At 41.3% G+C, this 26,982-nt stretch overlaps 1 protein-coding gene across 3 annotated transcripts in view; it reads right to left on the bottom strand.

Annotated features, from left to right (window-relative positions):
- The window catches only part of DOP1B (DOP1 leucine zipper like protein B), a 111,088-nt gene that overhangs the window by 75,000 nt on the left and 9,106 nt on the right, over positions 1-26,982 (bottom strand). For 2 of the 3 annotated variants that reach the window (XM_053305280.1, XM_053305279.1), the window contains exons 3-9: positions 13,695-13,876; positions 13,428-13,598; positions 11,032-11,221; positions 5,680-5,778; positions 3,817-3,940; positions 2,744-2,847; positions 1,512-1,626 (exon numbers count right to left, since the gene is read on the bottom strand). In XM_053305280.1, coding sequence (XP_053161255.1) covers positions 1,512-1,626; positions 2,744-2,847; positions 3,817-3,940; positions 5,680-5,778; positions 11,032-11,221; positions 13,428-13,598; positions 13,695-13,876 — 985 coding nt within the window. Of the gene's footprint in view, positions 1-1,511; positions 1,627-2,743; positions 2,848-3,816; positions 3,941-5,679; positions 5,779-11,031; positions 11,222-11,385; positions 11,421-13,427; positions 13,599-13,694; positions 13,877-26,982 lie in introns of those variants that run through there. The other variant, XM_053305281.1, reaches the window with a different exon arrangement.

The raw sequence follows: 26,982 nt of genomic DNA, 5'->3' as shown, positions 1-26,982 counted from the left end.
AAACCCCAGCTTCAAGTATACGTTGATGGGATCTGAACTGTTGGTGACTGACCAGGAGAGGGATCTTGGGGTCAAGGTGGACAGCTTGTTGAAAATGTTGACTCAATGTGTGGCAGCTGTGAATAAGGCCAATTCCATGCTAGAGATCATTTGGAAGGGGATTGAAAATAAAATGGCTAATATTATAATGCCCTTATACAAAATGATGGTGCAGCCACACCTAGAGTACTGCATACAATTCTGGTCACCACATCTAAAAAAGGACATGGTAGAACTGGAAAAGGTGCAGAAGAGGGCAACCAAGATGATCCTAGGGAGCCTAGAGAACCTTCCTTATGAGGGGCTACACCACCTGGGGCTTTTTAGTTTAGAAAAAAGACGACTGTGGGGAGACATGATAGAGGTCTATAAAATCATGTATGGTGTGAAGAAAGTGGATAGAGAGAAATTTTTCTCCCTTTCACATAATACTAGAACCAGGGGTCAGCCTATCAAATTGATTGTCAAGAAAGAAAGGACCAACAAACGGAAGTCCTTTTTCACACAATGCATAATAAACTTGTGGAATGTTCTGCCACAAGATGTGGTGACAGCCAACAACCTGGCTTTAAGAGGGGTTGATAACTTCATAGAGGTCTATCAACGGCTACTAGTTGGAGGGCTAGAAGAAGAAGCAGCAGCAGCAGCAGCCGCCACCTCCAGCCTCAGAGGCAGGATACCTCTGAGTACCAGTTGCAAGGGAGTAACAGCAGGAGAGAGGGCATGCCCTCAACTCCTGCCTGTAGGCTTCCAGTGGCATCTGGTGGGCAACTGTGTGAAACAGGATGCTGGACTAGATGGGCCTTGGGCCTGATCCAGCAGGGCTGTTCTTATGTTCTTAAAATGACATATATCTTTGTCATATTTGCACAGTTGAGCAACAGTGACACGAACCCATGAGAATATCCCATATAATTTCATTGGCTCTTACTTCCCCAGCGATCCTTTGCCTGCTTTGCTTCAGTGCTTCCTCCCTTTTCATTTGATATGCCTCCTTTCAGGACAAGGAGTTTTGCCAGGTAAACAGAATATCTTGCCTTGGCTAGACAACTAAGGTGGTTTCCCTTTCGGGTTTTCTTGAAATTATGACAAAGTTTGAGAAAACCTACATCATTGTTAAATATGACCCAATCAATGAAGCCATGAGTCAGTCTCTAGACAGAATACTAGAAGACCAAGTGTATATGACATAGTTCTTCCTAGCTCAACATACACTTTAATACATCATTCTCTCTCACTCATACCCTGCTCCGCACTCCCTGTAAACCTTAGCTTAAAATGCAGTTATAAAATCCATTTATAATGTTGAAGATAATCAGACTTACAATATTAGACTGGTCACAATGTAGCTCACAAAGCTATTTCAATCTGTAGAAGTACAGCGTACATTCTACAAGAGACTTGAATTCCATCACAGTGTATAGGCCAGCATATTATTTGTTCTGTCTAGACTCTAGAGACTTCTCTCTTACCTATTTCAGGTTTGTCAAGGAGGCTTATGAGAATGCGGAACGGTTTCAAATATGCATGATGCTGTTCTTCCAAGTCTGACTCCGCAAATTTCTGATGTAGTATTTCAATCAATCCCTGTTTAATGACATCAGAATATTGATACTGAAAGCAATAATGGTAGCATAAACAGTTCATCCTGTATTCCTAATGCTCAAACCCAAATTAAGGAGGAAAGAAGAATGGTGAATTCATTCAGACAACCCAAACTATTTTCTGATTATCACATGGACAACTTAATATTACAAAACCCGAGAGAGCAAAACAGTAGCTTGTGCTGCTGCAGCTAAAATAACACACGATCTTGGAAAAAGGGAAACAACAAATGAGCTCTGTTCAGAGGACGCAAATCCCTACATCAAGTCCTCAAAACTAGGGATCCCCAGTATTTTCTGCAATCCTAGCTTTTTTACCTGCTGTGGTTTTTAGTGATCCTAGCTTCTTCTCCTTGTTCCCAGAACGACAGAACACAGCAGCATAGGAAGCTGCCATATACTGAGTCAGACCACTGGTCTATCTAGCTCAGTATTGTCTACACAGACTAGCAGCAGTTTTCTCCAAGGTTGCAGGCAGGAATCTCTCCCATCCCTATCTTGGAGATGCCAGGGAGGGAACTTGGAACCTTCTGCTCTTCCGAGTGCTGCTCCATCCCCTAAGGGGAATATCTTACAGTGCTCACATATGAAGTCTCCCATTCATATGTAACCAGGAAGACGCTGCTTAGCTAAGGGGACAAATCACACTTGCTACCACAAGATCCGCTCTCCTCCCCTCTCCAGAACAGAAGCATCCACATCAGCAGAGGGAGGTAGTTATTGGTATAGTAATACCAATTACTTCTGCTATACCCACGGTGAGGTTAGAATTGAATGCCAGCTTCAAAATCTCCATACCTAATCTTATAAACTTGCACAGCAGCTATCAGGATTAAGCAACACACACATAGAAAGGAATAAATCTTTCAACATTCAGCCAAATAAGCTATCCAATATTAATGAAAGCAACTTTAAACTGATGGATAGTGGCAAAGAAGATCTTACAAGTTATGAGGAACAGGGAATACAAGGTGATTATCTTTTTATGTCATATATTACAACAACCAAAGTCTTCAAGATTATATTGATCTATGCTAAGTAATTGACACGCAATTTATTGTAACAGGCTGCATTCTTTGTCACAAATTACACACACCTACCTCAACTAAAAGATCCCTGGAATATTTTCCAAAGAAATAGAGGGAAGGGTCCTCCAAAGACATTGATGAATCTGGTGCAAAGGTGCCTCCTTTAATATCAGAACCTAAAAGTGAAACATAAATACAAAAAAAAAAAAATGGAGGTGGTTTCTAATTCATTAAAAACTTGTGCCATTAGTTTCAAAAACGGAAGTGATGATGCCAGCATTCAACCACTTTGTGTCTCAATATTCTGGCAGCAAACCTTGCCATCAGGATTGCATCAGCCACATTCAATGTGGAATCTGAGAGTTTTGCTCCATTTGAGAGCAGGACCCACATGAATGTAAGCATCGTACTACTTCTGAATCTCTTTGGTCATCTTGAAGTCACATGCATCTCTCATTTGATACTAAAAGGGACCCAAAACATGACCTGCTGCTACACAGGCGCAGCATGTTCTGGATACCTTTGAATTATAATTTTCCTGCAGACCAGTTAAAAGTACTCAAATCTTACAATATGAACACTTAGTCAGTCAGGTTGTTTGTGGCTTCACACAGTGGTATAAAATGTTATACTCAGCGCTCCTTGTTCAGAGCTTCATGGTTGTTCCAATGAAATTCCTGTGCAAGCAAGTGCCTTCATTCATGTTAATGTGCTCTGGACTTACAATGGAAGGTTCTTGTAATGTAGAGTTTCATTGAAGTAACTGGAGAAGCCCTTACCCATACAGAAACTCTGTATTAACACGCTGTTGGCATCTGTCTACATGAATTGCTTAAGGCAATTCTATAAGCTATTCACGTACTAGCCATCGGTTTTGAGGATAACTATCCACCAATTTCATATTCTGACCAAATAATAAGGCAACTTTTGTAAGAGGCTGCCCATCTTGACACCCCCCCTCAGATGAAACCTACAAATTAAAGATTGTAACTTCAGAAGCAATGTGAGAGTGCTCAAGAGCTCAACAAAGCAAATGTGTGCAGTATTTTTAAAGTTCAAGAATGTACATTCAAGTCCACTCAACTACAACAGCAACACACACACACACACACACACACACACAGTGATTATAATTTGTACTATACCTAGTAACCATGCATATAACCTTCTGTTTAATGACATATCTCTTCTTAAGAGAGTCTGGGCAGCCGCTGAGAGAAGGTGAACTACATCAGACCTTGAAAGCGGTATAGCACTTTCATTGGGATCCTAAACAAAGAACAGAAACAGTTCAGCTATAAATGAGCTTCCTTAAACATGAACAAGGAAATGCAGAACTACATCTGTAAACAACCAACTGTGGCATAAAAATATTAGAAACAAAAACCAACTTTGGCTTTAGTAGTGCGATACTTTCAAATTTGAAAGGGTCATAATAAAGGTATTCTTCATGCATTATGTCCCAGGGCATAGAACAAATTCCTGATCACCATTTCAAAACCAAACACAGGTTGCCCTTAATATGCACTTCCCTTCTGGCTTTCTTTCTATCATAGTTAGTTAGTTCTGTTATAAACTTTCACAAGAGCTATGCAGGATGTTAGGCCATTTGCCATCTTTTCATTCATTCCAGTAAAATTTAGCAATGTTCTGTTCAGAGATTCAGTTTAAGCTGCTGGAAAAGCCACTATTTCCCCATATCCACACATTTATTTATTATTTAAGCCAGTACACATGCTCAGCTTTCTGTGCAAGTATTCAGATCCATTATGGTTTTATTTTAAAACAACCTTGGGTTTCTCCTGTGAGTGCAGGAAATGTATAAAGACTAATATTGGTACAAAGAGGGATATAAAAACAACAACAATGCAACAAGGGGCATAATAAATGCAAGGGAAAGAAGTACTCTTTCTTCTTGGTACTTGGTCTACCAATTAGTGAATTAGACCAAGTATTTAGACCAAGTACTTGCATACCTGCCAACATGTTGGCATGTATGTACTTGGTCTACCAATTAGACCAAGAGTTAAATAGTAGTCTTCATAATTACTTATAAATGGAGCATTCATTATTGCTCAGGCTCAAGAGCCTCACACAACACATTAAATTGCCTATATGTGCTTAAGAGGGTATCATTTGGCTATAGGCTGGCAGCCAGTGTCACACACTGGATAGAATGGAATTGTGCCTAACAAGTTTCCAAGTGATGAGTCAGTAAATATGTTTTGCTCAGTCTCAGCTTCCAAGTGACAGTCATATTGGAGGTCAGGGAGCATTTTCTGCCCCGCACCACAGACAGAATGGCCAATGACACTTGGAATTTTGCTTCCCCTGCAGAGTGTGCCTTGGATCCATTAAGTGAGGAAGCAAATAGCTTCAGACGTCTCTTTATCTGTGGTACACTGTGGCCCAGATTACCTACATATAGCTGGGAGAAGGGAGTTGGTGGGTGGGTTATTTTTGTGCAAGGAGGCGAACTACATGGACTTTTGCTTCCTTCCAGCTCTTTTAAGAAACCAAATAAACCCTGGTAAGGTAGCATATTCCTTCTCTGCATTTTAAATAGCAAAACTACAATTTCCCCAGAAAAATAGCAAAATAAACTGTTTTTCAAAGTAGGATTAATACCCTAGTCCTTAACATTCACATTTGCCTGCAGTCCTGTAGTCACATCTCTACAATAGCTCTGTAGTGTGTCTTGTGGGTGCTGTGCTTGCATGGCAACTGTTCCTTCGTATTTATTGCCTAGCAGTGACAGCACCAGAAAAAAAGCTGAGGGGGGCACAGAAAGGGCAAAGTGCACTTACAGGTGGGTGAGCTGTGTCCCCACATATTAGAATTCTGAAAAAATAATGGTGGGGGGCCTAGGTGGGGAGGCAAACTACTTGTCTGGAGAGGGCACTTGCCCCCTTGAAAGTGAAGTCCCCCCGCCCCGCCCCCATAGCCACGTTTCCTAGTGTGACAAGCTTTAGGGTTGGTCATAAGTAGTTTTTAGGTCATATGCTTACCAGAGAGGAGTAAAATGGGAAGAAGAAGAGAACCACTTCCAAAGTGTTTCTTTGAACAAGGACATTGGAATCCAGCATTGACACACAAAAAGCTTTGACCTATAACAAGTAAAATAACAGAACTGCATTTGATCGAAGGATACCATGAAGTTGATTCAGCACCACACATTTGTTGCTTTTGAAGTTTCCATATGTAAATGTCCCCTGGCAGGGGGAAAAACCAACCCAACAGTTTTATATCATCAGTTTCTATTTTCACATAAGCCAGATGCAAGAATGAGCCACAGAGTCATAGGTTTACATGCTCCCCACCCTCTCCTCCATGTGAGAGGAGCAGAGTGAAAGCTTTTGCTTTCACTTTAAGAACAAAGTGCAGTTTCGTATTAAATACGGACTTGAGTAACTGTAATTCCAGGATATCAAGCCATCAAACTAGCTATTTTGATAGCTTAGGTTACAATTTGTTGCAAACTCTTATATGGTAGTCATGAGCAAACCCAGGACACTGTGCAACAGGGTGGGACACTGCCATGTCACTGGAACAGCTACCACTGCCAGATACAGTGCAGTACAGATGCGTGCAACCAGGGGTATGCATCCAGGAGGAAATTGCAGGGGGATGCAACAGGAATCCCCCCCATTCCCATACATATATGTATATGTATACATACATACACACGCACTAGGGCTTGGATTCTCTCTCTCTTGCAAATGCACTATGCCAGGGGTATCAAATTCAAAGCTGGTGGTGGGCCAGATTGGATTCTGATAAACTGGGGAGCTGCACATAATCTTATGCCACCTTCTGTCACCTCACACCACTTTCTGTCTTTCTCTTCCACCACTTATCTCATTCCCTTTCTCCCCCACCCATTGCCCTGCCATTTAAGTTATCTGAATGCACTATGTTTTACACCAATACACACTCAGGGTAAGATCAATTTTTTTTAACAATTATTTTTAGAAGAAATTCTGAACAACATACCTGCTGATACCAGATTTTGCATTGACAATCCTGCCACTCTCCCCACTTCCTCTCTCCCTTGCAGAGGTATTGCTAGGTATTTAAAAGATCCGGGGCTTGGGCCCACAGCCTCTCCACATTTTGATAGTTAAACCATTTCATGCTCTTTAAGAAGGTATCCAACACTCTCCTCCCCACTAGTTTACTTCACGGCTAAAAATAAATCTCCTTTTTCTCCTGGAGCAGGTTTCCCTTGCAATCAATATCCACACAGTTTAGAACCAGTGTGGCATAGTGAGTGTCAAGACTAGGATTGGGGGGCTGGCATTCCTTAAATGGCATTTGCTATTTAAACCATTTTGAGAACGTTGTTGCTAAAAAAGCAGCATATAAGTATTTTTAATGGGAGTGGGGGTGGAAAGAGGGAGAGAGAAACTCATACACAGAGACCAGATTAGAGCGATAAGCAGTTTAGTATCTTCAAGAACAAGGCAGGAACAAAAACAGATCCATTTTGTTCGAGCATTTCCTCTTCTCTCTTATTCTTTTTAAAGGTTTCAATACTTTTGAACTGACTAATTTCCTCACAAGAAGTTATACTGTTGGGATGGAGAGGGGTTCTCTTACAAGTTTGTATTATAACAGTTTTGGCTTATACTTTGAAAATGATTTTGTTAAAAGTGTAAAATTCTGTCTGTCTGTCTGTCTCTCTCTCTCTCACACACACACACACACAAATGGAGATAACTTCTCTCACATGTGTGTTTACAGACACACACACACGATTCATGGGGGTGGGAGGGAAAAGAAACACAGTGGCATACACAAGGGGAACAAATCTCTCTCTCACACACACAAAACGGATACAGGTTGGGTTTTGTTTGTGTTTTACTTTCCTGGGGAGAGACAAGCCCTTCCACGTCCCATTCAGCAACTCCATCCTCCTCATGGCAAACTGCAGCACATTCAGAGGCAGGCCAGAGCAGGGGAGGAGCACAAGACCCAGAAGAACATATCAGGCTGCTGCTGCTCCTGCTGGGAGGAGGCAGGACTAGCAGCACCAAGTGAAATTAAACCTTTTTTTTTTTAACTCTGCTACTGCCAAGGAACTGCCAGTCTGGATCCAAATTCACAAGGGGAGGCAACTACATCCCTGTACCCCGCCCCCCTGGATCCACCCCTGCATGATCTAACATGGCACTGAATTGGGTAGAGCTGATAATCTACAGGTAGAAGCCATCAAGAATAACTTGGATTGGTGGCTACCTGCACTAGCCTCTTTTTTTACAACTATTGATCAGATGGCTTCACCCCAAAATGACTGGGGAATGGCGATTGTGAATGAGGCAAAAAGCATTTGAATGAGGCAAAAAGCATGAATGAGGCAAAAAGCATTTGCCATTAAATTATCATCCCATCAGTCTTCTCAATGTTATTGGTAAGATGTACACATTTCATCTGCTTACCAAACTTCAAGATTGGATGGACGAAGAAAAGATATTAGCTGATGAGCAGGCAGGTTTCAGGGCCAGTTATTCTACTACTGATCAAACATTAGGTTTTACAGCACCTAGCAGAGAAATACTCTAATCGATCTCACTCTACTCTTTATGCTGCCTTTATTGATTTTAAATCAGCTTTTGACTCAATATTCAAGAGATAAGTTATGGGAGAAGTAAGTAGATTCTACAATTAATTGACCGTCATTTGCGACCGTCATTTGCTTCTTTTGATTTATAAGTTACATAGGAATTCATGTCTGAAAGTCCGCTGCAGCTCTGCTGGAAATCTCACTAAAGAAATCCCCACCTATCAGGGAGTGAGGTAAGGCTGTATTTTGGCTCCAGCTCTTTTCAATTATTGTATCAACCCTATTGTAGATTATATAGCTAATTTGTCCTTCCATCCACCAAAGCTAGCCGATAAGCAGGTTAACATCTTGCTATATGCGGATGACACTGCGATTCTTTCTCAGATCCCTGTAAGTCTTCACAGAGCGCTTCGCTCCTGGGCTCTTTTTTGCGACGAATAGAAATACCCCAGAAATTAATTATAGTAAGAGTAAAATCCTAGCTTTTGCAAAACGTCCAAAGATCTTGAATCGGTCTTTGGATGGGCATAAATTGGAACAAGACAAGACCTTTAAATACCTAGGTGTTGTTTTCCAGGCCTCTACGAGACTTAGTGCACATCTGCAGTATGTCACTCAAAATGCACAAAAATCAGCAGCTATTCAATCCTATTTTCATTAGGCAGGTGCTCAATTTGTCCCAGCAACACTTAAATTATTTTTAGCTAAATCCTGTCCTCAGATGTTGTACTGATTGCAATTGGGTCCATATGCTAATTTTGCAGCTTTGGAGGTCATTCAGACAAAGTTTTTAAGATCTATTTTGCAGACCCCTAGATGCATCCCAAATGTGATCCTAAGGCTGGAAGCTGGTATTCCTAGAGTGGAGGCCCGGGTGTGGCTTTCCATTTTAAGTTACTGGCTGAAGTTATATTTCTTTCCTACAGGCCTTTCTCATCTTACTCTTATGGATAGTTTTAACTCCTGTTGGAAATTGTCAATTTTTTGTAAACTAAGCCTTTATGGCTTTAGCTTAGATGTCCTGCTGAAGATGGGATTCATCCATGCAAGATTGGCACTAGAACTACACATATATATCGAGGCGCAAACTGATTGGTCTCTAATCCCCAAGGAAGTTTTCTGGGGGCTACAGCCCTATAACAAACCTGCAAGTTCTTTAGATAAACTTAAAATTGCTAAATATCACAGGATGTTCACGTTGGCCCGATTTAATGTATTACCTTCGGCTGATTTGGAGGGTAGGTTCAGAAGGATTCCTATAGAACAGAGACTGTGCCTTTGTGATTCTGGAGATCGAGAATCAATTTTTCACATTTTACTTTAGTGTTCCCGTTACAGGGACTTTTGTCAACGTTTTATTGCTCCGCTATAAAATTGTATTGCTCTGCTGGTCAATTATCCAGGGCATACAGAAATATTTAATGTTAATTACATGATTTATGATCAGAAGAAGGAGATAGCGACTAATGTCACAAAGTTCTGTGTGGTGGCTAGGAAAGTTAGACATCAGAGAGCAGACCAGCTCATGTAACTTGGGGTTTATTTGCTATGCTGAAACATTATACCAAACTACTGTAAGCACTGTTGATTCTTATTTGTACATATGTTTTGATTTCTGGTCTTTGACCATAAATAGATTTGACTTGACTTGGGTAGAGCTGGAGCATATTTAGGAGGATTCACCTAAAGTCAGTTTGGTAACAACATAGCTAGCTACAGGAGCACCGATGTAAAGATGAAATGTACCATCGAGTTGGTATCGACTCCTGGTGACCACAGAGCCCTGTGGTTGTCTTTGGTAGAATACAGGAGCGGTTCACCGTTGCCTCCACCTGCACAGTATGAGATGATGCCTTTCAGCATCTTCCTATAGCGCTGCTGCCCGATATAGGTGTTTCCCATAGACTGGGAAACATAGTCTGCTGGCAACCTCTGGTTTGGTAGTCAAGCCATTTCTCTGCTCTGCCATTAGGTGGCTCAGATGTAGCCTCCTAATATCTGGGTAATAAGAAGTGGGACTGCAAGCATACAGAGAGCAGAAAGGATCCACCCCTGTGAGCCCCCTTGGGAGGAATTTGCTTTACCTGCACTAGTGTGCAAAGCTTTGAGCACTACCTAAAGATACTCTCCCCAATAATTCACCACTTCCATTGAGAAGTCCCCACGAGTTGCAAGGGCGTAGTTGTTAACCATAGTAACCGCAGTTCTTTTTTTAAAGGCATGGTTGTGCAGTTGAAAGCAGCTAATGAGCTGAACATAGGCTAAACAAATGCACAGAAAAGTAATAGCAAAAACAAATGGAAAATATCCCTCAAACTGTGTCAACAGTCTCTGTCAATGTTAAAAAAAAAATTTCGTATACATCAACTTACATATTGGTTGCACATTCCCAAGATATGTCACTATGTCCTCTGCAGCCCATCTGCAGAGGACATTGTGACTGAGATTTATACAGCTGAAATTAAGTTGAACTTGTACATTAAAAAAGATAATGTACTTTAATGATTTCCATACTAAAATTAAGGAAATTAAGTCATTAAAAGATGTCTCATTATGTTTATGTTCAGCACACTCACATTTAACTTTTGTAAACTGCCTTGAGATGCATTATGAAAGGCAGTATAAAAATTGAACAATTGAACAATAAATAAATAAACCAATGTGAAAGGGTGAACATGCAATATCTGAAGATATTACTTTCATGAGTATATAATTAAACTGTAGTTTACCCATATTCTTCCAGCATTTAATCATAAACATATACAAAAGCCACCATATTATCACTTCTGTAACCTACCGTAAGCTTAGCATCAGTCCCCAGCATATAGTTCTGTTGTTTTCCAGATAGTTCTCTGTTGATATGGCTAACAACAAAGAGCGATGCAGGTAGTCTAACATAAGGGCTAGCTAGCACGCTTCCCCACAGTGCTGAATATAGCACTTCTTTACCAATTAATAGAGACAACTTCACAAGCAAAGCATCTGTTCTGTTAAAGGAAGGAAATGAAGTTATTTCAATACTAAGTTCCATTGAGTCAACATTCTACTAGCTAATTCAAGGGTGTTTATACCCTAATAAAAGACAAGAAAGTCTGGAAATGTTTACCACAGTCAGTTTCTGCTGAAATAAAAAGCTTGTTATGCATCTCACCTTCTTCCATCAATTAGCATTATCCACATCACCAAAGATGAGTTTTTTCATGAACCACAAACTATTGTTAACTCTCTCATTTTCAATCGATCACCCTATTAACAGCTCACTAGAAGGGGTAGAAAAGACTGATATTTCAAAGGTGAGTGGTAAATCATGAATATAGTATGTTACCACCGATTAAAACTCAAAGAAGCAACTCTTGCTGCCATGTGCTCTCTGGACAAGCTCTGTGCACATTACTTTTGTTACTCATGTACTAGATAGATACTCATTATACAGATCAATTGGTGTTAAGGCATCAGGAGGGCTAGAGTTAGCATTGTGCTGACTGAAGTTTCTCCTCTAGGCAGAAAACCACCAAATATTAACACCCAAGCCTCAAAAAATTATAAGAACATACCTTAAGACCACTACTACCAATGCAAATATAAATGCAAAGGTCTTGCTTTTCCTTAAATAGCAATTTAAATACTGCTATTTTAAATTTTGTTATTTAATACTACCAATACAGATTTTACTATGAAAAAGAGGAACCTGTGGTCATTCTTTCCCCCTGAAACCACATAAGCTAGGGTAGAAAAACAGGATGTATAAGTTATGCAAGAATTGTTCACACCTTGTAAAGGAGACAAAATTCCTTTTGATTGGTAAAACAAATGATAGTCTCAGAAAGACTCAAGAAGAACTGCATATTAGATACATATAATCTTTTTTCTTTCCTTAAAATGTTTTTCCAAATCTTTGAGGGTTTGAAGGGGAAGAAATCTCACATTTAGAGGGGGAAAGTCTTCTTGAAAATTCATATTGAGTAACATTGACAGTCCCCCATCTGCCTGCTCTTGTACATTTTGGTAAATAGTTTTTGGGAGGATTTTAAGATTAAAAGAAAACCTTTGCCCTATTTAGACATTGTGAAAAGTTGTTCAACATCCATACAGTGTCCCAAAGCACATCACAAATCCCGCCCCAGCCATCACTCACCATCTGTCTCCCCCACCCCAGCATTGATCATGGTCCCAGAAGCAGTCATCTGAAGGGGTGAATGCTGTAATCGTGATGGCAGGCGTTTCCACGATTGGGGCACCCCATTCTTTACACTCTAGGCATTCTTTAGACTACTGTACTAGATTACACATTTTGTATTCCCAGAAAAATCCAAAATTAAGAAGTCAGTACACACCAACACCTTGAACAACAGTAAAGCCCCCAAGCTGCATACATTACTACAGTCTGCATATTAAATAATAATATGCAGGATATATGTTTAGAGAGAAAAACAGAACATATTCAGGAGGAAGGGGAGGCTCCTTGAGAAGGGGCCATGGTTTGGTGATGGACAGAGCTGATATAATATAGTGGAAAACAGTGTGAGCTAGAAGTTCCCAGTTCAAATCCCAGTCATTAACTCATTCAGGGCCTTAAAGGAAGTTTTCTCAGCCTCAGCACCCCCATCAACAATAGGATAATAATACTCCTGAGCTATCTCAAACAGGGTTTCAGGGGAAATATTTGTGAAACACTTTAAACTCATAACAGTGCCCTGTATGCATTTTATACAGACACACAAGCACAGACAGAGTGTAAGTGAAAGTAAGGAGTCAAGAGGAACTCCCAGGCGTTAGAGAAGGCTTAATATTAATAAGCTTACTGACAGAGAGAAGCTTGTCCACTGCCAATGCTCCTCCCAAATACTTTTGGTGCAGGGATATTTCTAGAGCCTGCTAAGTCAAAGCCTGGTATCATATGAGCCTTTCTGTGCCAATCTGGGAACACCTGTGTGTTTATAATTCTGTAGCCACAGGTATTTCCTGCTAAAAATCTGTGGCCTTTGACAAATACTGAAAGAATGTTGAGACTCAAAATCCATATGGCCAAGCCTTTTCTGTTTTTCTCTTTCAGAAATGTATCTGCTCCTGCCCTGTAAAAGCACTTGATAGCATCCTTTCCCAAATTCTGCGCAACTGAAGAAATGCTGGAAGCTGTAATTCCTAATAAACAGAAGAGAACTGTTATTTCTTCTAAAAGCAGGAGATACTTACCTGTCATAGATTTCTGACCCTTCCTCTAATCCAGGAAGAAGCCCAGTTATGAAGGCTTGAAGACTTGGTAGGAGAGACTTCTGCAAGGGAAGAAAGTATTTCTCATACAGACCAAGGAGTACAGGCCTCACCGACATTGATGCATTTGCCAGCAAAGGAAACAAGCCTGAGCTGGAACAAGAGAGGAAGAAGTCAGCTACTGAATACATAAAATTGAATTGAATTAAATTAAATTTTATCTTGGTTTTTTAAGCACAGAAAGTTTACCTGTACAGAAACAAGTCTTTTGCAAGCCATTTGGTCCCAATAATTTTAAATATTATTTCATACGTCTCTAGTGCCTTTAAATGCACCCCGCTAGGCAAAGCCGGATGTAAGCACTGAGACAACCTCTTGCTGATAATAAGACGCCTTGGTAAGAGAGAGTACTTCAAATTACTTTGAAGAGCCTGCAAAACAATGGGGATAAAAGGAGGAATAATGGAATGTTATCACTTAGATCAATTTTGGTCAAACAAACTGAAGTCAGGCTTTACAGTAGTAATAATAAGCTTAGTCTATGGGATTCTGATAAGTATAGATCGGAAAATCTGATATAAAGACTCTCATCCAGTACTTGGAGATGATAGGCAATGTCCATAACTCAACATAAAGCTACTTAATACCATTAAATTTTGACCATCATTCAAAACCAGTCATATAACTGCCTTAAACAGAGTTAGACCATTGGCCTACCTAGCTCAGTAGTACAGTTTGTGACTTCAAAAGCTCTCCAGTATTTCAGACAATCCTTTTCCAACCCTATCTGGAGATAGCAGGGAATGGAATTTAATCTAGGACCATCTGTATGCAAAGTTACTGAACTACAGTCCATCTCTAAATCATAAGTTCAATAATCTTAAGAATAATAAACCTTTCAGCAAAATTGTTGACAACAGTTACTACTGCAAATCCTTCACCTACTTGCTTGGGAGTAAATGAAACTTAGTTTGATATGGAACATTTTCAAGAATCATATCGATCCTCAAAGAATATCTGACCAAGCAATTATACATGACAAGTGGCTCCTCAGTGTGCTGACACAGTTGAGAGAAAATTCTGCTGTTTCACTCTCTGTGAGCATGGAAATCAGTTCATATAGATGAGATAGTGGCCATCAAGTAAAGAGATCTATTCATAGATTAATACAGCATATACATTTTAAGAAAAGATTTATGGTAGCTGATCTGCGATAGCCACTTCAAAAGATAAAATATATTATGTGATAAAAAAGGAGAGAGAGTCAACCATCATATGATAAATAAGATAATCCACACTAATCCTGTCACTGAGTGAAGAGAAGTGAATACCCTCTATTCTTATAGCTGTAAACTGGATCCAGAGTGAATACCCTATATTTTTACAGCTGTAAATTGGACCCAGAGGACCCATAGAAGTTTTCCTGTGTGACCTTGAGATCAGAGTTTGCATTTTCCACTTTGCAAAAACTAATGAAAAGCTATACGGAATGTAGGTTCAGTTTGTACTTGGAAGAACCTGCTTATTTGCTCTTACAGTTCTGTACACACAGATATTTCCTGCATTAAATTAAGCTTTGTATTCAAGGCTGTTGCCAGTAAGCTACATTTTGGGTTAGCACTGCAAAGCGTCCCTCTTGGATCTCCCAGCAACACTAGATCATGATCTTCATGAACTTTTCACCCTGCCTAGTTGAAAAGTCTTGGCTCAGAGCAGGTTGATAGTGCAGGCTAATCTGACCAAAATAGGATGTGCCTGTGCCTCCCTAATGAGCTATGGCCAAAACTATACAGACCCATTGAAGATAAATCAATCAGAGAAGGGATCCTCCTGCCTAAGAGATAACATGAAAGACTCTCAGAAAGGAGCATAGATAAACAGTACATTTCCCAACACATCCACATTAATGAACTGACTGATAAAGACCAGCAAGGAGTCACTTGTTAACCAACTATCGGGGTGTATCTTTGCACCTGGGGAACACCGGAGGCTCAAGATAAGTAAACAAACACTAGCCCACCTCACAAGGTCATATCCACATTTGCATAGCTGCTCCTGCCTTTGTTTAACAAGGCACGTGTAGAATGATTGAGTCCAGCCCACTATAGACACTTTTGTCTTGCACGGATTCACCCACCCTACAGGGAGAGGGAATTGCTTGGTAAACAACAACCTGTCTCAGGGCACGTTTTTGGATACAAATACCCCAGCCAGGCTACAATGGCTCTGGATTCTGGAGGACTCAGTTCAGGTCCCACTTAGACTCTATAGATTCCCATAAGCGAGCTGTGGTTGGGGCTGCCCCCTTGCTCTTTCGCACCGCAACTACCCCATGCTTTGCTACAGAAAGAGGCTCGAGTGCCGGCCATCAGGCACCAAATACATCCAGGAAGGACTGGTAATAACTAACTTCTCGTGTCTCTCTCTAAGCTCCTTTCGCTTCTCTTTCTGCTTCACTTCACACTGCAAGCCTCTAAGCAGGCTCTGATTTGGAACCCTAGCCAAACTACTACTAGCCTTTACCAAGACTCTCATTTAGAACGTTAGCAAAATTATTGAATTATTATCTTGCCTCACTAACCTTTTTGCCTTCTGTATCTCCATCTTTAACTCTTAATAAAGTTTTAAACTGCACCTACATTTCCTCATCCTTTCCCAATACACCAAACTTGCTTAAATTGATACTGGAGTCAAACTGCTCCCCAACCCACTTCAAGCCAAAAGCATTGTTGAGATGTCTAGCCAACAGTGCAGGCAGTTTTGGTAGCAAGTCTAAAATAAAAGAACCACTTGTAACCAGCATGTCTACAATTGAGACCCATGGCTATAGCCCTTATACTCATACCACACACAACTATGGTGCTGCTTGTTAGAAATGAGGGCACACGGCAAAACTTTCAGAATGGTTTTTGACAAGTTTAAAACTGCAGTCCTAAACACACATCATGGAGTAAACCCTAATGAAATCCATGGGACTTACTGAATAGACACGTGCAAAAAGGTTTAAAAAAGCATCCCCAGGCTTGGATGCTTATACGTTATCTACCCTGCCTCCCTGTCCTTGATGTTAAAATCTACGTACTACTAAAGCAAATTCCAATTTTATACAAAGCAAATGTTATGCTTATTAAGTTGCAGCAAGAGAGAACAAATTAAGACAAGCTTTGCATACTGTCTGTCCATGGCCTTGTGCATTGTTTGACCTTTGGGCCTCACTTGTGGGATGGGTGGAATTTTCTCTGTACTTGGGGTATACAGTATAGGGTTGCAAAATGGCCCAATTATTCCCAGGTTCTGGGCATGCCACCTAATGCCCACTTATACCAGTAGCAGTTCTGTATCCCAGATTTCTTTCCTTAATTAAAAGAAGCTTCTAACCCTCTTAGAATCAGATATACAAATTAAAAAGTGCAGGTACTATTGTGACCAATCATTTAGTGTTAGCCAGCCGACTCCTCCTTCCACTGTTCTTAGCCAATGAGGAAAGCCAGAATTGTGGTTAACATTTAGAGGAGTACTGGTGTTCATAGCGGAAAATTTAGATCCGGACAGCACATTATGGTCCAGGAAAGAAATTTCTGATTCATTTTGAAGTACTGTTTTGCCCTGTCCATATCAAACAATGGAGAATCCTGGATTTTAGTGTAGCTATGAAGACAGGGGTCTGTGCTCTAGCTCAAGTCTACTGTCACATGAAAAAAATGTCAGTCAATCAGTCCTTTATTGTGGTCTCTAACCAGCCAAAATCATGAAAAAATGTGATATTGCTTGTTTTAGTTTAAGCGTTTTTGTTTTTTGTTTTGTAAAATAGTCCAATGTTGTTATAACTATACTACACACGGGCAGGTGAGAAGAGAGCTAATAGAGGATATAATGTATGAAAACCCTATGGTGTAGTTCAGTGTTATCCAGTCTTGGAATGTTTAGAGAGGGTTTTGTTTTGTTTTGTTTTAGAGACATAGTAACTCTTGGATAAAGTGTGACTAGCCCAAATCACAGAACGCCCTAGTTCTCAGAATGGTTTTCAAACTCCTTCTCCTGAGTCCACCCTTAAATGAATCTCAGTCCGTTCTCATGTAATGTATCCCAGACCTTATTTAGCTGGCTTGGAAGAGGCTAAAAGCTATTGCATATCTTTTATCATTAATTAATTAATTAATTAATTAATTAATTCAGTTTATATACTGCCCTTCCTAAAGCGGCTCAGGGTGGTTTACATTAAAATCAAAAACACATAATCAAACAATTAAAACCAGGAAACATTTAAACCAGATTAAAACTCATTAAAATTAAAACCAGATATCATTAAAAGCTAGGCTAAAAAGAGAGGTCTTTAAGGCTCTTCTGAAGGCCTCCAAGGAAGATAATCCTGTGCTGCCTGTCGTCATCTCCAAGGAAGATAATGACTGCCTGTGAGCATGCCTATAAATGACCTTCAGTTGAGCCTCTGCATATTGTCATCTATTGTTTTCTTACTTCACTCCCAGTAGCTGTGATCTCAATGGTACCTTCTCTGGTGATCCTCACTGGCAGAACGGCTACTTGAGTCAAGTGCTTTTAGCATGTAGGTGTGTGTGTGTGGGGGGGTGGAATCTCATGCAGCAAACATTTTCTGCCTCATTCATGAGTCACCTGACACATTTTCAGTGATTGCTTACTTGAAATGATTGGCAAGATGACTGATAAGTAGGGTTGTCACATTCATAGGAGAGAATTCCTAAACACAATTGTGCTCAACCCTGGACCTTGACAGCTGTTTTGCGCATTTTTTTAAATGCCGTTTGATGCATTCTTTACACAGGAGAGGGTAAAGCATTTAATGAAGTAATGTTTCACTTCAATAACACAATCAAATATGAAAAACAAATATGACGACAAGTGTGGGTGAGAAGTGACAGAAAACTGTATTATGATTATTATTATTATTATTTTTACATTTATATCCCGCTCTTCCTCCAAGGAGCCCAGAGCGGTGTACTACATACTTGGGTTTCTCTTTCACATCAACCCTGTGAAGTAGGTTAGGCTGAGAGAGAAGTGACTGGCCCAGAGTCACCCAGCTAGTATCCTGGCTGAATGAGGATTTTAACTCGGGTCTCCCCGGTCCTAGTCCAGCACTCTAACCACTACACCAAGCTGGTGTTAAGTATTTACTTTGTTTAATAACAGTTTATAACATGGCTGCTTAAATACATCAGGCAATAAGTGTTCTAGAGAAGTGGTGCCCCAACAATGACACTAGAGAAAAGAGGACTCGTTCTGCTCAAATATTCCACAGCTAAACAAAGAGGTCCACTACCACCCTCGCCTGTTGCTTTGTGTCTGCTGCTGACAACGCAACAATGAATGTGCATAATATGCAATTTAGGCTGCCCGGATTTGGGGAACTAGAATGTGACAGCCTTATATATACCTACTCCACTTAGGTGATCCCTTCAGGCATCTGATAAGTCAGACAAAGCCTGGAGAAGAGAAGACTAAGTGGAGGCAAGATTGACTGATTAAGTGCTGTCAAGTCGGTGTTGACTCTTAGCGCACATAGATTCTCTCCAGGATGATCTGTCTTCAACTTGGCCTTTAAGGTCTCTCAGTGGTACATTCACTGTTGTCATAATCGAGTCCATCCACCTTGCTGCTGGTCATCCTTTCTTCTCTTTCCTTCAACTTTCCCCAACATTATGGACTTCTCAAGGGAGCTGGGTTTTTGCATAATGTCTCTAAAGTATGAAAGTATGAGCCTGGTCAATTGTGCTTCGAGTGAAAATTCTGGATTGATTTGTTTTATGATCCATTTGTTTGTTTCCCTGGCTGTCCATGGTATCCTCAAAGTCAAGACAAGATAGCTGTCTTCAAATATCTGCAGAGCTGCCACAGAGAAGGAGTGACTTGCTCTCTGTTGCTGCTAGGGGCAAGGAAGGACTAGAACCAATGGGTTGAAATTACAAGGCACCAAATTTAAGTTAGACTTTAGAAAAAGTTTCCTAACTGTAAGAAACCAAGATAGAGGAACAGTCGGCCTCTTGCAGTGGTGAACTTTCCTTCACTGGAGGTTTTCAAACGGAGGCTGGACAGCCACATTTCAGGGATGCTGTCAGTTTCCTGCACCGTGCAGGGGGATAGACTAGAAGGCTGCCAAGGTCCCTCCCAACTCTATAATTCTATGAGCTCTGGTCAATGGAAATTTATGTCACAATACATTTATTAGTCTTAAAATGCCATAAAATGTTGTTTTGCTTTACAGAAATTAAGATTGCATCATGCCTGCTGATGGGGCTCAGGGAATAGGCCAAGAACAAATGATGTTGAAGCTTTACTGAAGGTAAGCGGGTATAGGGACCTTACCAGGAGTGTGGTTAGGAGGCCACTGGAAGCTCCATGGAAGAGCAGTATTAGACATTATTTCTAAAAAAAATCTGGTAACTGAATGCCAGAACAAGACAGGAACATAGGGACATAGGAAGCTGCCTTATACCGAGTCAGACCATTGGTACATCTAGCTCAGTATTGTCTACACAGACTGGCTGCAGCTTCTCTAAGGTTACGGGTAGGAGTCTCTCTCAGCCCTATCTTGGAGATGCCAGGGAGGGAATCTAGGACCTTCTGTATGCAAGCATGCAGATGCTCTTTTCAGAGCAGGCCCTATCCCCTGAGGGGAATATCTTATAGTGCTCACACATAGACTCCCATTCAAATGCAAACCAGGGCAGACCCTGCTCTTCTGTACTGAACTACAGATCTTGCCAGATTTAAACAGTAGAGCTAACCCTGCCACCAACCACTGAATACGGATAGAATGGTATGATACTGGCATTACACCAACATTGAAAAAGGACTTGTGGCATTGCACTGACATCGAAAAGGGACCATTTTGCTAATAGTAAAGTATTATAAGGGCACACTGTAGAAAGGTCCATCCTGCTTTCATCACACCCAATTAGCAAGTAATGATCATTTCTAATCTGTAGAATACTTGTTCAGATTTTCAGCAACAATTACACAAGGAGGACGCAGAGAACAAGTTCTCAGTGCAACATTTGCAAACAATGTTTTAGAGAAGCAGGACAATATATGCACGTAATATTAGCATGACAGGTTAGTCTGGCCAAATTCTCCTACAGTGCCAAGACTGTTGATTTGTAAAATTCCCACTATCCTGCTGACATTTTCATTTATGCCTTCAAATCTAATTAAGGCCAATTACAATTTTGCTTGGAACACCAATGGCACCTTTAAGGCCCAGATGATCAGCATGTGCTTTCTCAGCTACAGCTAGTAAATCACATGACAAGAAACAAGCCCAATGATGTCAACATAAATACACTTAAAGCAAACAAAGAATAAACGCATAAAACAGAGGACTCCCAAGCTGTTGCTGCTAGGTTTGGCACAGATGTAAATATATGCCTCAAATTAAGATTTGATATAATTTACAAGTAATTCTTTCTGCCCCATTGCATTATGTTCTGCAAATACGGATGTTCTGGGTAAACAGATCATATTCCAGCACCCAGCTGAAAGTAACACAGTTTATTTTTCCAGAGTTCTCCATTTCCCTTCTGTTCATGCCTTACAACTCCAGACTACTTTCAAGAGTAGAAGCAAAGACCAAACTAGATCCTACATAGCAGATGAATGTAACATAAAAGGAGCCTTGCGAGATCAGACCCAAGGCCTATCTAGTCCAGCACTCTGTTTCCCAGAGTGGCCCACATGATAGCAACAGAGGAAGCTGCCTTATACTGAGTTAGACAATTGTCCATCTAGCTTAGTCTTATCTAGACAGACTGGCAGCAGCTTCTCCAAGGTTGCAGGTAGGAGTCTCTCTCAGCCCTATATTGAAGATGCTAGGGAGGGAACCTGGAACCTTCAGCATGCAAGCCCCTGCTAAATGGACAAAGAGGCACCTTTTTAAAGTGCCGGTGGCGCAGTGGGGAAGCAACCTAGAGAGCAGGAGGCTGTTGGTTCGAATCCCTGCTGTTGTGTTTCCCAGAATATGGGAAACTCCTATATCGGGCAGCAGCAATATAGGAAGGTGCTGAAAGGCATCATCTCATACTGTGCGGGAGAAGGCAACAGTAAACCCCTCCTGTATTCTACCAAGAAAACGACATGGCTCTGTGGTTGCCAGGAGTCGACACTGACTCGATGGCACAACCAACTCCTTTTTATTTAGCAGGGAGAGAGAGCAACTGGCCCTATCCACACCCAGCACAGTACCCCTCCAGTGACTGTTAGTGGTGTCTATCTTGGGTTTCTTTTTAGATTGTGAGCCCTTTGGGGACAGGGGCCACTTTGGAAACTTTTGTTGAGAAGTAGTATATAGATATTTGTAGTAGTTGAAGTAGTAGATGCTCTTCCCAGAATGCCCCCATTCCCTCAAGGGAATATCTTACAGTGTTCACATGTAGTCTTCCATTCAAGGGCAAACTAGGCCAGATCCTGTTTAGCAAAAGTGGACAATTCATGCTTGCTACCACAAGACCAGCTCTCCTCCCTTAAACTATGGGAAGTCCACAACCAGAAGCCCACAACCTGGCATGCTCTCTCTTGGCTGTTGCTCCTCTGCAACTGGCATTCAGAGGCATCCTGCCTCCAAGACTCAAGGTAGTCTATAGCCATTAAGACTAGTAGTCATTGATAAGCTTGTCCTCCACGAATTTGTCTAAGCCCTGCTTAAAGCCATCCAAACTGCTGGCTCTCAGTATATCCTGAGACAGAGAATTCCATTGATCAATCATGCACTGTGTGAAAAACTACTTCCTTTTGTCAGTCCTAAATTTCCTGGCAATCAGTTTCACGGGATATCCCCTGGTTCTAGTGTTGTGAGAGAGGGAGAAGAACTTCTCTCTCCATACCATGCATGATTCATAAACCTCATCATATTTTCCCTTAGTTGCCTTTTTTGTAAAATAAAAAGCCCCAAATATTGTAGCCTTACCTCATAATGAAGTTGTTCTAGATTCCTGATCACCTTGATTGCCCTCTTCTGTTCCTTTTTCCAGTTCTACAATATCCTTTTTGAAATATGGTGATCAGAACTGTACACACAGTATTCCAAATGTGGCCACACCATAGGTGGAAAGAATTCCAAACCAGCATCTCTACCACAAACCAAAAATGCAGCCCTGCCTTCATTCTCTGAGGAGCCCCTGGAAGATCTGCCAGCCCTAGTACAGATTTCCCAGCACCACAGAAGCAAGCACCTAGAAGACAGGCCAAGGCCTTTGTAAGCAGCAGAGCTAGGGAAGAAGCAGGATCAATTTATTGTGCCCGGGCAGCAGCCATAAAGATTGGTCTTCTGCTATGTTGTTTAACTCAGCGCTTGTGGGTTCCTGCTTGGAGCTTGCCACAGTCCTGATCCCCATTCCTTCTGAGTTGTCCTGAGCAACCCTTCCCCAAGCAAGGGGTTCTGTCAATGAATGGATCCAGAATCTCTGTCCCTCTTGGATTTCTGCCCCAGCAGAAGCCGTCACTCTGACTAGAACAGGATAAGAACATGTGTCTTCTTTAAGATGGCCATTGACTCATGATGAGTAGACTCTATTGGGTGTTGTGTGACATGCCTTTCCTGTACCTCAGGAGTCAAGCATCAGTTACAAGTTGAGTGCAGGAAAGGGGGACAATTTTGAACAAAGGGGGAAAGCAGTTCCTCCTCTTGCCATTCCTCCACTCAAATCTACAAAGCCTTCTCCCCAATTTTAGAAACAAACAAAAACATTTTAGCAATTTGTACAGCCAGCTAATGGTGTAGTGGGGAAATGACTTAACTAGCAAGCCAGAGGTTGCTGGTTCGAATCCCCACTGGTATGTTTCCCAGACTATGGGAAACACCTATATCGGGCAACAGCAATATAGGAAGGTGCTGAAAGGCATCATCTCATACTGCGCAGGAGGAGGCAATGGTAAACCCCTCCTGTATTCTACCAAAGAAAACCACAGGGCTCTGTGGTCACCAGGAGTCGACACCGACTCGATCACACACTTTACCTTTACCTCATGGTTGCTTAAAATAGTAAGTTAAAACCAACATACCAAAAAATAGCATTAAAACAAATCACAGTAGGTGCAGCCTAAAGATATGAATGCAGCAGAAAACCATTTTTGCACCTCAAGGAAGACTTGCAAAATAAGAATGTCTTCAGTTCCGCCTTGAAATTTAATAGGGAGGAAATTATCTGGAGATCAAGGGACAGAGAGTTTGAGAGTGCCAGGATCACCACATAAAAGGCTCTATGCATGTCACCACCAGTCACAAGTGGTACAGGAAAGCTTCTCTACACTATGGCACAACTATGCAGGAGTAGGCAGCCCCTCAGGTATCTTGGTCCCAAGCCATTTAGGGCTTTGAAGGTAAGCTCATTTGGGAGACTGTCACATACACTGAACAGTCCTTTGTCCCTGAGTGACTACCATTCTGCATACTTCTGTGTCTAAAGCAAGAATGTGTCAATATTTCCATCCCAACAGGCATATTCACATGTACACTAGCCCTTTGTAAGAACAGAACTAGACTTGTTCTGCAGCAAGTATGAATTGTCCCCTTTGCTAAGCAGGATCCACCATGGTTTGCATTTGAATGGTAGACATGTATGAGCACTGGGAGATATTCCCCTCAGGGGATGGGGCCGCTCTGGGAAGAGCATCTGCATGCTTGCATCCAGAAGGTTCCAAGTTCCCTCCCTGGCATCTCCAAGATAGGGCTGAGACAGACTTCTGCCTGCAACTTTGGAGGAACCGCTGCCAGTCTTCTCCAAGCTGGAGAACAAATACTGTTCTCCAGATAAATACTGAACTGGTCTGACTCTGCATCAGGCAGTTTCCTGTGTTCCTAGATAAGAAGGCAATGGCAGAATTTTATAGAAGACTTCAAAGAGAAGCAAAAGGAATTAGCTCATACACAGTCCATTACAACGGAGCTAGCAAAATTTAGTAGGAAGGGGGAAAGACTATCTCATTACTCACTAAACAAATTAGTGCTGCAATATTATTTGACTAAATGACTAATCAATTTAATTAATTGTAAACTATTGTTTTTACCCATCTGCACATTTAATGGAATGACTAAAACTCATATGACTCATTGACCATGATTTCTTAAATCGAGCTACAGCCCTAAAACAAGAGCTATTGCTGTGATAAAATTAACTACTGCAATATCAATTAAGAATGGGCACCATGTTGGTTAAAGGGATGTACAAGTCAACTACCCTGGTGGGCTGGAAACAAACATGACTTGGTATGCAGGGGCCGAGATAAATGGTCAGCACATTAATAATTATTAAAAATATTAATGAAAGCAATTATTAGTTACCCATAGCATGAGAATGTAAGAAGAGGCTCATGGCAACCTTTTCCCTGTCCCCACTGCACTTTCAACACTTGCAAAGATCAATTTTGAAAGGGGGAATACCCCCACCAAGTCCATAGGGCAAGGTGGCATTTTGCACCTCACCTCAGGCACAACAATAATTTGGGCCACCCATGGGGCCAGCAAAAAATCCCTGCGGGCCAGATCTAGCCCCCGGGCTTTATGTTCTGCAGGCCTGGAAGCAACCAGTCTGATCCTATGCAGGCTTACTCTGAAGAAACTCCCAAGTGTGCATGGGATTGCAGCTTGAACAGTCAAGTACGTAGCACATGAGGGATCTGCAAAAAAGTGCAAGCGGTAACAGGAGGAAATAGAGCCCTTTAACTCCATTTCCTTTCTCTTGCTCCTCTATCTGCCTCCTGCTCTTCCCTTCCCTCATTCAACATCTCCCTCCTCTCATGACTGCCCAGCTTCCAGTCACCCCTCCCTTCTCCCATCACTTGGGGCGGAGCTATAATTGGGCAAATGGGTTAAAAGAACCCAAGACGCCCAGCTCCTGAGAGCCACCTGGCTTGCCCCTCACTATTTTCTTTGTTTTCTCCCTCGCTTTGAAGGAAACACTCAGCCAGCAATGAAGCCGGCTGCGAAATGAACTCAGGATGGCTGAGTGGGAATGGGTGCTGGCCATGCCCAAGGGGCCACTGGGGAGAGTGGTGAACACGAGCTCCCTGTCCCCTAACTACATGCCTGCCTTCACTCTCCTTTCCAGGCTTATTCCCTTCTCCCTTTACTGTTCTCGCTCAACCCGCCCCCCCATCAACAACACAGCATTATTCAGGATTCATTATACACAAATGAAGTACTGGAAAATAATGTAGTAATGCATGACTTGGATAATAATGTAGGTCAGTTCCACTATGACAATTTCAAGCAAAACCTATCCTGACAATAAAAGATCTACAGCATACCCTGACCAGCTGATGCATTTGAGTCATGAGCCTTCTTTATTACCCTAGCCTTCTGATTACAGAAAGAATCTCCTAAGTGTGGACAGTGCAGAGGAGAGGTTTTTGAGCACTTCCGCACTAGGACAGGATTTGTGGGCGTGCTCTGAGGGTGGTGTATGTGAGTACATTATTCCTTTTTTGAGTGTCTGAAGAAGGTGGTTATTGCATAAACAATATGCATGTAAGAAACAAGTAGATACTGCTTTTGGCCAGAAACATACAATATTACTCTGTGTTTATTGTTCAGCCTACACACATTTCTGGTCAAAAGCTGCCATTACCTTGTATCAAGCAAACACTCAATCTTTTTCCATTAGCTTAGTACATCAAAAGACAAGTGTTAGTTTTTATTACCAGGTCTACACAATCCTAGAGGCTACTGCTAACTAGCAATCCTTACTAGCACAACACAGTTTTTGCTTATATAAGTAGGTTTGCATAGACAATCAGAATGCTGCTCAAAGCAATACTCCTTCGGGTCATACTGTGTTCACTTACGTTGCATAGTTTCAGGAGGACTACAATTTCAAGCCAGTTGACTAGATTTGTTCTGGTATTAGTGTACACACAAATTAAGAATATTTATATACTGTTTTTCAACAACAACAAAAAGTTCTCAAAGCTGTTTACATAGCAAAAACAATAAGATGGTCCCTGTCACCAAATGGCTCACAACAGCATATAACCAATACAACCCACAGCATTCTACTCATAGGGCAGCAAGGTGTTTTCTCAATTGCTGTTAGTGTATTGATTTGGAATACAGCAACACTATTTAAGCCAATTGTTTTACTATCATCTTAAAGCACAAGGAACTATGGTGAGTTCAAAAGTGAAAAATTTCAATTTCCTCCTCTCATGTACAACAGAGGAAGAGAGTGAAGTACACAGGTCCATGTTTCAGGCAGGCTGCTGAATCAAATCCAAACCTTGACATGTTTTCTTTGGATCTAGGAGCCAACCCAAAGAATTAGAATTCTACAGGGCTGCCTGGGGCAAATAAAGATTTTTTAAAACTAACTCTGCCTTTGAATATTCAAGTCCAAAGGTCCACAAATGTTGGCTGTGCGTGGTCACCACCAATCCTCTCCCTTCCCCTAAGGGAGAGGGGATGTGTGCACTAGAACTTAGAAGTTAAATTCTTAATAGAACAATAGAACTATAGAACAGAATATAATAGAATATATTAGAACAATAAAACTTAATAGAACTAATCAGCCTA

Source organism: Hemicordylus capensis, chromosome 3 (genome assembly GCF_027244095.1).
Source record: "Hemicordylus capensis ecotype Gifberg chromosome 3, rHemCap1.1.pri, whole genome shotgun sequence".
NCBI classification, from domain to species: domain Eukaryota; kingdom Metazoa; phylum Chordata; class Lepidosauria; order Squamata; family Cordylidae; genus Hemicordylus; species Hemicordylus capensis.
The sequence above is the reverse complement of the archived record's forward strand: the minus strand, read 5'-3'. Positions and strand labels throughout refer to the sequence as shown.